The sequence below is a fragment of the Squalius cephalus genome (genome assembly GCF_949319135.1).
Source record: "Squalius cephalus genome assembly, chromosome: 3".
NCBI classification, from domain to species: Eukaryota; Metazoa; Chordata; class Actinopteri; order Cypriniformes; family Leuciscidae; genus Squalius; species Squalius cephalus.
In genome coordinates, this window is record NC_137124.1 from 12,673,038 (window position 1) to 12,685,792 (window position 12,755).

General features: G+C 36.9%; 1 protein-coding gene across 2 annotated transcripts in view; it reads right to left on the reverse strand.

The window, feature by feature from the left end:
- The window catches only part of nav2a (neuron navigator 2a), a 193,931-nt gene that overhangs the window by 70,101 nt on the left and 111,075 nt on the right, over positions 1 to 12,755 (reverse strand). For both annotated transcript variants that reach the window (XM_079866104.1, XM_079866105.1), the window contains exon 2: positions 363 to 480. In XM_079866104.1, the coding sequence (XP_079722230.1) occupies positions 363 to 480 (118 nt within the window). The remainder of the gene's footprint in view (positions 1 to 362; positions 481 to 12,755) is intronic.

Genomic DNA, 12,755 nt, shown 5'->3' on the forward strand with positions numbered 1-12,755 from the left:
TAATAATAATAATAATAATAATAAATGTATGCTTTAAACTCGAGAGTACTGATCAAATATAGCCTACATGCATAAATATATAATCACAAGTCACAGTTTATTTATTTATAATACTCTGTGATGTATTTTTTTTTAATAATTAGTCTACGTAACATTAATGCATTAAGCTTACAAAAAATAATATAATAAACATGATTAAATAAAAAGTAATTTTTAGCGAACAAATTATACTAATTATAGCATTTTATGTTCTTAAAACAAATGACTGAAATATATTTTATGCAGTTTATGTAGGCTACATCTTACACAGAAATTCTTTGCTCAATTGTTTTTGCCTGTTTTAGAGAAAGTGAATCGCTCACCGATAACCTGGATGATCTCCGCCAGCAGCACCCCATCGCTCACATCCTGCTGCAGGTCTTTAATCAAACGCTTGTGTCCAGACCTGGCCAAGTAGTGATTCGCCCAGTCCGTGTAGATCTGTCAAGACGAGAAGAGAAACCTCGCTTATAAATCTATCCATCAAAAAAGTTTCAAACAACTTGGATTGACGACATACGCAACCGCCGCTTGGTGAAGACAGAGCGCCTCGCCTCGCCGCGTCAGTCCGCTCTATTCAAACCAACTCCATTGTGTCTTATTCAAGTTATTCAGCGCTAATAATGCTCGAATTCTCCCGTCTGACATCACAGAAAAGCCCCTTCACTGGGACAGGAGGAGGGAGACCCCGAGGGAGCTTAAATTAAACCTCTGAATGGGTTTGAAAGGAGTCATGTGTTGTTTGCTGTCCAAAAAACATTCCCGCGTCCCGTTACAAGATAAGGAAAGCGGAAAACACGTAATGCGACGAGCATTAAAACTCACGGAAAATAAAGGAAAAGCTGACATGTAACACGTCTTTAGTTTTTGGTCTTTTTTACATGTTCTTTTGGGTATGTAAATGTGTGTTTTTCACTTAAAAATCACAATTCACTTCAATATCACAATTTCAATGAACTAATAATAATACTATAGGCTATATACCCCACTAAACAACACAACTGACAGTACTTAAATGATTCAGAGAGTTGTATTGTTGTAGAGGTGCAGGCTTTCCACACACAATCAAAGGCCTGGCAGTATTCAAACACATTCCCACATGGGGGTTGTAAAGCATGTGTGGTGTGTTTCATGAGTAAATAAAGACTGCTGGTATTATTGCAGTGTTACTCATGTGAGGAATCAGTTTCCTAGATGGGAAATAACAGGTGCACCCTTAGTCCCTGTACCATCAAAATAAACACGCTCTCGCTGGAGTCATCTATACTCAAACAACCCGCAAAGCCCATATAATTACAGAGAGCAATGACCAATGCAGTGGAGAAATGTACATATCTATCTGATGCTTTGAAGTTTAGTGGGCTAAGTGAGTCAGATGTGATTAAAGCTGAGGAAGACAGTGAAGTGAAGGTAAGGGTAAACATGCCTCCAAGCAACAAAAGAGAAGTAATGCTGAGGAAATTACAGATGACACTCGTCTGTCAGACTGAACCAGGTCACCGCCATGTAAACACTACCTTTCATGTCAAAAGAAATGGGTACCAGTATTGAATCTAGTTTATCTGTTGTCAATGTCTTAAAGTTGCAGTATCATTTTTGATGTTTCACTGGCTGAAAGGTCAGTGATCTTGGATCTTGGCATGTAATGCATAATCACATGAAATCAAAAGTGTTCGGATCCCGATTTCTATTGTATTCCCAGGCATATTCGCATTTCCACAACAGAAAGTACCTAATTATTAAATGCCTTTTCTTGGCCACTGCAACAAATTATTAGCATATTAGAATTATTTCTGAATGTACATTTATTTATTTACTTAAATTACATTTGAAAAGCTATAAAAAGAGAACACATTTCACATTATTCCACAATATTAGTTTTTTATAGTTTGTTCAATAATAAATAAATGCAGCCTTGCTGACCAGAATAGACTTTTTTTTTATCTTACCGACCCCAAAGTGCATTTCTTTATGTGTAAAATTAAAAAAAAAACGACTTTTGAAGTTAACATATCTGTATGAAACATCTCCATTGAGATATTTTCCTCCATACTGAAAGCCATTAATAACAACAAACCTCCATATACTGTACTGTATGCCATCTGAATCAGCACTTATGATGACATTACATTCTGAGTTACTGAGGCAGGACACTTCAGTCCCACTGCTGTAAGAATATTGTGTTAATCACACACACTTGACCCGAGCATGAGCTGTTCTCGGAGTTCACAGACGTTCCTGAGGGGTGATTTGTTGACAAACGAACAGGTGGCTCTTGCACGCATTTGCTGATGAGTGTGTTTATACCTGTGTGAGTAAGACGGGGAATATCAAACGCGGGCTTCCTCAGTGTGTAAGTTTTCAACGATTTACCAACAGCTGTCAATTGGACTCATCTTTAAACTCGAAGCGGGGAGGTCGAACACTGTTCCACTACAAAGGCTCTCATGTCAAACACTAATAACAGGGCGGCCCGTGTTAGTCACAGACACTGAATTGTTCCCACAGGCACGACATGCAGAAGCTACAGAGCTTACATTCAGGTGCACAAGAGAGAGGCCTTTAAATAATATAGTACTTTAAAGTAATTACAATAGATCATTTACTGAGGTGAACATTAGGTCAGATAACTGTCCTTAGACCAGCATGCATTTCAATGCTGATTCTGGCTGGTTTGCTACTAGTTTATCTTGTGGACTAACACTACAATTCAAAGGTTTGGGATCAGTAAGATTTTATTGTAATTTTTTTTTTTAAAGTATACCGCAAGGATGAATTACATTAAGCAAAAATGACATTTAAGATTTCTATTTCAAATACTAAATGCTGTTCTTGTGCACTTTCTGTGAAAAACTCAAAATTCATCATGGTTTACACAAACATATAAATCAGCACAACTGTTTTCAACATTGACTTTTATAATAAATGTTTCTTGAGCAGTAAATCAGCATATAAGAATGATTTCTGAAGGATCATGTGACACTGAAGACTGGAGTAATGATGCTGAAAAGTAAATATTCAAATAGTAAAGTTATTTAAACTGTAATAATGTTTGACAATATTTACTGTAGATTAAATAAATGCAGCCTTATATGAAACTTCCAAAAACATTCAATCTTCCTGACCCTCAACTTTTGAACAGTAGTGTAACTCTGCTGTTCAGCAAAATCTTTAACACCAGCATTCATATTTTAAAACATTTTAGGAACAGCATTTGGAAAATAAATAAATAACATGAATTATGAATAATACCTTCAAGAGTAAAGTAAACAAGCACTTTCTACCTAATCTGACCCCTAAACATTACTTTCATCTGTAAAATCCAATGTATTCTTGTTGATTCAATCCCATCAGGTGAGGAATGACATGAGACCAGAATGATTTACAAATTGTATAGGCTAATATAAGTAAATGCCAATGAAATGATACAGAACACACAGAACTTGACCAGTCATATTTGCCACTTGATGCTTTTTATATTTTACTGACCTGTCTGAAATGTACTAACTTTAGATGCAACCTCCAGTCCTAATCTTAACCCACAAACATCTTAAAAGTCCTTCGGCTCAGCTTGCAGTAACTTGCGCGGTAAGTCTGGACTGTATCTACAGTAAATATATCCCCCGCTGACTGCCTACAGATATCTCCACAGCAGTGAGGTCTTACCGTTCTGTAGTGATGGCCGGACGACCTGCTGTGGCGTCTCTCTGGGACGTACATCCTCACATTAATGCTTTCACAGGTGAAGCGCGCTCATAAACACTGAAGCCCAGAGGACGTCCTGCGACACTCACGCCTGTAATCAAGTCAGCGATGTGGGGGGGGGGGATAATTTTAGCTGTGAGGTGCATTCTGGAGCATCGTTTGCTTAAGATATACCTCACTCTACATGTCAACATGTCACACTTAGTGTCGAATGCTGAGGCAGAGACATCTCAGATTATTACTGTTTTACCTAGTCCAAAAAAACCCAATTTAATATAATTTAAATAATAGTTAGCAAATAATCCTAAAGGATCCTAATGGAATAAACAGAGAATACGAATAGTACCTGTTTCAATTGAATAAACTTAATAAAATATCTAAATAATCCTAAATAAATAATACAGTAGGAGTCCCGTATCTGTTTTACTCTTGATGACTGCAAATGACTTTCATTTCCTAATTGTTTTCAAAAATATATTTTTAAGTTGTGATCTTATGACTGACCCAAATATCAAGAAATGCAAAGTTTTATGCAACAAAAACACAGACGACATGTTTCCATCTATTTTTTTGCGCATTTTGGCATATAAAAAATAAATAAAAAAAAACGATGATTGGAAATGCCAAGATGTGCAACAATACTAAAAAATACACATAAAAACGTATTCCACTCAACTGAGGCGGATACATTATTTAGATATGCGCATAGACTATGAAGGAAACATTCCTCGATGCGCAACAAAAAAACTCTTTTATTCAAAAGAGGATGTGATTGGATAACTGGACTAACCAGCGGACCAATCGCATCGCACAGCATCTCAAGCATTGGTTTGATCATTTTGAAATGCCTGAGCCAAAGTCTGTCACCAGAATGATTTGGTTTAATTTCCTCTCATTGTCAAATTTGCACAAAAGTTAAATTCACAGCTTTGGATGGAAACCTAGCTGTGGTAGCCAAGACTAATGCTTCTTTTCCTGCTTCAGTCACTAAAAACACATCTAGCTGATATTGGCCTCTAAAGGTTTACTGTTGTCAAGTAGAGCTTTAAAACTGTCTTTTCACACACACATACAGAATGTATATGTACACAAACATCTGCAAACACACATGCACATCGGCTCTACAAGCACAGAGAGAAGCAGAGCACGTGGGAGGTCTGACGGCTACTCGAGAGGTGCTGACAACTACCAGGAATGTGTGTAGGGGTGGTGAGAAGGGTGATGGACGGTCCAAACACCCCCTCTGCACCACATCCCCCCAAAAACCAAACATAACCCTCAGCAAGTTTCAAATGCAAAGATCAAGGCTAGTGCTAAATCATACAAGACCATCGAATCAAAACCTGCAACTCACTCACAAAACATAAATAGGTTGAACAGCAGCACAAACGGTGGTCTTCATCTCGAGAACAGCATTGAGTAGATATGATCTCAAGCAAAATCCCTTTCAGTTTCCTCCTATTAAAATACGAAGTTAAGCCAGTCTTCTCTTCTGCCATCTGTGTTGCGTCCCAGAGTGGTGTAAAGTGTGTAATTCTCCTCTGGAGTGTCTTGATTAGAGCTCTAATCTAATAATGCACACGGCCAGACACACAGATCACAGATGCCTCATTTATTTATGCTCCTCTACTCTAACCGGCCTACAAATTCAATTTCTAAAGCAAATGTAATCTTTCCTTTGGCTGAGCTTTCCGGGTCACTCCAACTTGACCCTAATGTTCATTATCTTGCAGTCTCCACTTGCTGATATACCATACACCTTGGTATTTCATCATGAACTATCGATCTGAAATCCATCTGCATGTAAATATCCTGGATATTTCGTTAAATAAAATTAAATACGCACAATCGTTCAAAAGTTTGGGATCAGGAGCCCAGCTAACAAGAATATGATCGAAGAACATTTTCTAATGTTCCCATTAAGTTATGGAACAAATATTTCTAAATGTCCCCCAGAATGTTCATTCAATTCATAGTAATAAGGGTTCCACTTGTGTCCCAGCACATCTGCATGATGTATCTTTTTACATTATAATAAGTACGTAGTATGTACATCTGGAACAGGACTGTAAAATAAAGTGCTACAGAAGTAAGTAATAACATAAAAAAAATAAAAATTGATGAATGCCTAACTAAAACGTTTCATGAAAGATGTATAAAAAAGGTTGTGCTAATGTTTTGAGAACCTTATTCAAGACAACATTCTATTAATAAAGTTTGTTTATAACTTTGAGAGAACCTTGAACGTTAGCAAGAGAACGAGAACGTTTCCTCTTAGCTGCAGATGTTTCTAAAAAGAAATGAATGCTTTTATTCAGCAATGATGCATTAAATCTAAAGGGACAGTGAAAACGTTTAACAATGATTCCTATTTCAAATAAATTTAACCTTTCGATCAAATAATCTTATTCTTTGAATACTATTCATCAAAGAATCCTGAAAATGCTTCACAGTTTCTACAAACAATATTAAGCAGCACAAAGTATAATGATGCTGAAAATTCAGCTTTGCATCACAGGAAAAAAATTACATTTAATTATTTTTTTTAATTGCAGAGACTTCTTTTAAAAAACATGAAAACATCTTACTGTTTTACTGTTGTTCATCTTACAACTCCCAAACTTTTGAACAATAGACTTTATTATTATTAAATAATAATATTTTTTTATTAGTATACTGGTTTGCCAGACCACAAACATGATTAAGTTATTTCTAAGTTCTGCAAAAACACATGTTTTCTATGTAATATTTTGAGATATGGAGAAATAATGAGCTGCTTTGCTGAGAGCTGTCCAGAGGATTGAAGGACACATGAAGACCCCTCTGGTTCATGAAGGTGAGGGCTGTAGTGAAAGTGAACGAGCAGTGATTGATTCTTGAGGTTAAAGGGAGTCAATTTGAGCCGGAGAGTGTAATCAATGAGGATGTCATGGGAACAGAGAGCGCCCCCTTCATTTGGCTGATGTGAATGCATTATGTATTTGATGTTTAATGGTGATTCATCATTTGAAGTGGAAATGTTTGCTATATTAAGAATAAATAAAAATAGAGATCTTGTTTGCCATACCCATACTGTATTTTTCTGTCAGTTCTCTGCTGTACTGCACAATAAAGGCCAAAAAGCATATTAGTAAATTAGCAAATATTAGTAAATTTAATGAATTATTTAAATAAAATAAATGGAGGATTTTGTATTGCATTGTGGTCAGAGGTTTGATGCCGTATATTAATCACACGGTGTTGTGTGTAAAGCCGTTAAAGTACAAAGCAATGTTAAAGGTTTATCCATAACTAGGACAGTCATTGTTACTAGGCTGAATAGATGGAAAACCACTCAAGAGAGATGCTCTATGGGAAAATAATATCCACCTCTTTGCTTTTGTCCTGCTTATTAGCATTGTGTCAAAGGGGTCCTATTATGCTTTTTTACATTTTCAACTTCCTATAGTGTGTAATGTTGCTGTTTGAGTATAAAAAATGTTTTCTAAGTTACAAAGTCACTCCAAAGGGAGTTATTCTCTATATCAGTGCGCAGTGTTTCTGAACTCCGACAAACACCTCGCTTGTAGTCTTGAGTTTTCCTCTGGGAATAAACACGTCACAATAATCCTCATTGAAATCATTCCCGCCCAAGGCATGAGTTGCGTTAGTAGTGTGTTAAAACTCGTGGTTATGGTGAGGGGCGTGACATTTACAAAACACACTCGAAGCAGCTGACCAATCACAACACACTGGTCCAGCCGACCAATCAGAGCACACTGTCCTTTTCAGAAGGAGTGGCTTCTTAGAGATAGGAACTAAACAGAGTGATACTGACAGACTGGGATGAGAGGTGCTGCAACAATGTCAAAAATGTGAAAATGCTGTGTTGAATGAAACATGAAAACCTATTCGAGTAGACCCCAAAAAAAAAATCAAAACTTTGTAAAAGGGCTTAAAAAGTGCTCTTTAAAATCTAGTTACATAGTTATGTGATTAAAACGAGAATGTGAAATTGACCACAATAATAATACATTGACAGTTGAATAAGAAACACGCACACACAGGGTCAAACTGAGACCGGAGTATGAAACAGATACACTATAGGACACGGCCATGATCACAGATCTTTTCCCCCCTAAATGAAAGAAACAGTGCACAATTAAAGCTTCTCAGACAGACAGGGAAAATAAAGAAGCATCTTCTGAGCACCCAAGACAAAGATGTGCATTTACCCACATTACTATTCAAACAGACGTAGTTCATCACATTTAGTCACACACACTGGATGCTTTTGTAAAGGTCTGTCCTTAGTTTTCTCATGCCCCGCTCTCTGCATCTCTGCCATGACCCCGAAACCGTAATTATACTCCCCGTGTGACCTAAAAGTGCCCTGCTTTTAAGTGTTTTCCCTCAGCCTGTGATCAGATTTCGGCATAGTTAAATTAGCCGTCCTGTCAGCCATCGGGGAAAGGAAACCTCAATTCCTGGAGGAGAACTGACCGTTTTAGACAGTTACCACACAAAAGCATCAAGATGACAGAGGAAAAAAGCGTTGCCTCTCAGTCAGAGAGATTGCAGAGATAAAAAAAGCAGCCATTTAATAGACACTCCACTAAAAGTGCTAACCTCTACTAGGTAACCTAAAGTATTATCATTTAAAAAATGGTTGTTAGCTGGCTATATTAAAAAGATCTGGTCGGTAAAACACAGTCATAGTAGCTGAGATGGTAACCTTAATTTATACATGTGATTCTCACACGTATATCACATCAATTCTGCTTAGGGATGCCTGACATATATATCAGCAAAAGTATTTTGGTTTTTATCAGTATCGGCTATAGGTTTAACTGTGGATACATGGTTTATGTTACTTATGTTACAGCTAATTTACAGCATTAGCACCAGATTACATAAAAGAGTTAACTCTTTTAGAACAATATTATATAATATAGAACAATATATACAGTATATATAATTGTTGTTATAATATATACTAATTCAGAATCATTACACTACAGAAAATTCGTAAAAAGCCCGGCAGGAAATCAATCAAATGAATCAGTGATTTCAACTAGTGCATTAAAACAAACCATTCAAATAATCAAATTCGCTAAAATTAAAGGGGGGGTGAATTACTGTTTCATGCATACTGAGTTTTTTACACTGTTAAAGAGTTGGATTCCCATGCTAAACATGTTCAAAGTTTCAAAAGTTAAGTTGTACGTTTGAAGGAGTATTTTTGTTCCAAAAATTGTCCTTCCGGTTTGTCACAAGTTTCGGAAAGTTTTTTTCGAGTATGGCTCTGTCTTACGTAAGATAGGGCGGAATTTCCTTATATGGGTCCTAAGGGCACTTCTCCGGTAAGATCGCGGCCGCGCGCGCACTCGTAGACTAGAGCAAGAGAGTGAAAGCAGTTCGCCATCAAAGCGCCCTGCCCGGCTTTTGGGAAGTCAGTGTCACCAAAGAAGTGTGTTTTTGGTTGCCAGGGCAAGACAACCCTGCACAGATTCCCAAAGAACCCGGCGTTAAGGCACCAGTGGATGGAGTTTGTTTTCCTGAGCATAAACGGTGTTGTGCAAGACTGTTGTTCCCTGCATTTCGACGATGATTGTTTTATAAACAAAGCCCAGATCGTCTAATGCTTAAGGATCGAGCAGTCACAATGATAAAGGTTCGCGGTCGTGCGTTGGAACGGTGAGTAAAACTGTTGAACAAATGTCTCTGTGTGTTGTTAGCTCGGCGCGTTAGCACAGCTTTAGCTTCGCCCACACGGCCCGCCCCCAGCCGCTCGTTTTTTTCCGGAAAGACTCGGTACAGTCAATCTTTCAATTAAAAATATAATAAAACAAAAGACTTTTTGGAGATATGAAGGATGCAATATTACTCTATAGATACTCAAGATTAACAGGAGATTGAGTGAAAATGAGCATTTCACCCCCCCTTTAAGCTAAACTCAATCCAAAATTGGATGTGGGACATTCCTACTTGATAACTCCAATTCCTTAAACACGCAGGATAAATCAAATTAAAAAGTAATATAAAATAAAAAGGGTAAATACAATAAGTAAATCATTATATAAAAAATAAATAAAAAAATTAAAAATAAATAAATAATAAATTATATATATATATATATATATATATATATATAATTTTAGTTTCTAATTTTAACTTTAGTTTTTTCCATTTTTCATCTTTATTCATTATATTTTAATACATTTTTTAATTGTATTTACAAAAAATGCTGATATTAATTAATTATTTATTTAATTACATACACATACATATATATATATATATATATACATATAATTAATATCAGTGTATTTTGTGAATAAAATGTAAAATTAAATTAAAATATGGTGAATAATGATGAAATAAAATGATAAAATAAAAAAAAATAAAAAATATTAAGTTAAAATTAGAAACTCAAGTAGAGTCCACATGTTTTGCACGAGTGGCTTTCCAAGCACCACAAGCACTTCAAGTGGCTTTGGCCTTGTGCTAACATGACAAGCTCCAAGAGCAGCTCTTGACTGCTGAGATGTCTGTGGTTTCCAGATGAAAGCGCGAGAACTAGATTAATGTGAGCGCCGCCAAACGCCACCTCTGGGACTGTGAGAGTTCAATCAGGATTAAGAGCCACATTCAGACCAAACAGAAAGCAGGAAATGTTTCGCCGTTCGCACAAGTGCTGCTTTCAAGATGAAGAACTCAACCCGTTTCTCCAATGAGGGCTCCGACAGTTCAGCGCCATCTGCGCGAAAACAAGAACGCACCACTTGATGACACTCGAGCTGTGCTTCTCAAAATAAACAGTTCACTTTTAGTTTCAACATATTCACACAATCTGCCATCTGCAGGGACGGGGCCACGAGACTCATCCAGGCCGTCAGCTCCAACAGACGGGGTGATGCGGGTCTGGCTTCTCAGCGGGACGCTAAACACCATTAACTACTCCTCACCTTCACCAGACAGCTGTCCGCTCAGCCTGTGCTGTATGAATGCGTGATCATCTGACCCTCCTGCTCTGCTGAAATATGAAGAATTACATTTGTAGACTTCTGCTTCAACCCTAAACACAATGGAATATAACCTCTCAGAGTACTAGAACCTCTACAATCTCCATTATACCAGTGTATTCAGCAGTTACCATGTGCTCCAAATGAAGGTTCAAATCTAGGCCAGTCCTGATCCAGTTCCCTTACAACAGGGCTTTCCAAACTGAGGCTTGGAAGAGAACTTCAGGGGGTTTGTGAGATGATGAAAAACTAATAATTCATCAAATCATTCAAATGTAAAATTAAAACAAATATTTTAAAAATAATCAAATATAAATAAAAAACTTGCTAAAAATATGTTATATTTAAAATATTTGATTTATTTACCTGAATGTCATGTGACCATTAACCAACATCAGAGAACCGTGAACATTCTTGATGAATATTTAAATATTTAAAGTGACAGTGGACACTATTTTTCTTGGGGGCTTGGTGACCATAGAACTACTATGATATTATTAGATGTACTATGAATTCAATATAAATACCATGGTACGTGAATTTTAGTACCATGCATGGTATATAAGAAAGTACCATAGTTTTATACCAAAAGATTTCATCATTGTATCATTATACTAAAAAGTGCTGTGGTGGTAGTAGTACCATGGTAAAGTCAAATGGCACTACTATGGTACTAAAATTCTTGAACCATGGTATTTACATACAATAGTACTCCAGAATGCAATGGTACTATCATAGCATGTCTAAAAACATGAAAGCACCAAGGCATATGTCCCAAAACCATGAATTATCATGTAAAATATGGTCATACCATAGTACTATTTTGTTTAGTGTCCTGAATCCTGATCACTCTCAATAAACAGTCATTTAAAAAGGCATAGGCTATGTTTGATACTGATGTTAAACTGACCCAAGGTCATGGGTTCAACTCCCAGGGAAAATACATACAACACAATTTGCGTCTGGCAAATTCGTAAATGTAAACAATAAACGCTAAAATAAAAAAATACTGTTAAAATGAGCAAGGTGACAAAAAAAGTCAAAGGAAAACAGAGATGATTTAGGAATGACCTCTGAGGTCAATGTTTGATGACCCTCGATAGTAAATCAGGAGCTCTTTTTAAAAATCTCCCATATTGCAATTCACATAACAGTTCATAAGGTTTTAAAAATCAATAAACAATGAAGCGGTAAAATAACTGAAGTAAAAGTCCTTGGATGTGGTCAATTTAATTTGCACAAATGGACCATACCGCAGAGTATATGAAATGAAGTCTGGATTAGATTGGACATCACTAATTAAACGTAGACGAGATGTGCATCTCACTCTCCTTCGGGTTTGAAAAGCCGCACAGACCAGGATATTTAAACGTCCAATGATGAAGCGAATGAACGAATGCGAGGTGCGAGGTGTCACTGCAATATTCCCTGCTGATATTATCGGGTCACGCTGACACGTTTCAGCCTCCATCTCCTTCCCTTCCTTCTCTCATACACACATCCGACCTTAAACATATTCAGTGCACTGCCACTTGTGCTGGGCTCCACATGTAATACATAATTAAACAGCTCCCCTTATCACCTCATCTCCAGACAAGCAATAAGCGGCCTGCCTTTGTGGCTTTGACGTGCAGAGGATAAGACCAGGACACAAGCTAGAGAAAAGACTGTGTTGGGTGTGCGGGGGGAGAACATATGAAAGGTGTTTTCAGAAATAAAACTGAATTCTTCATAAGCTGAACTGTTGCTTTATTATAACCTGTCAGAAAGTCTAATGTAAACACTGTATCATAGCACATAAAAATGAAAACCCTGCATTATAACCAACAACAAACAAGAGACTTCTGCATTAAAGGATTTGTTCACTTCTAAATGAAAATACTGTCAGCAGCATTGACTCAACCTCAAGTTGTTCCAAACCTGTGTGAATTTCTATTGAACACAAAAGAAGATATTTTGAAGAATGTGTGTAGCCAAACAGTGGATGGACCCCATTGACTTCCATAG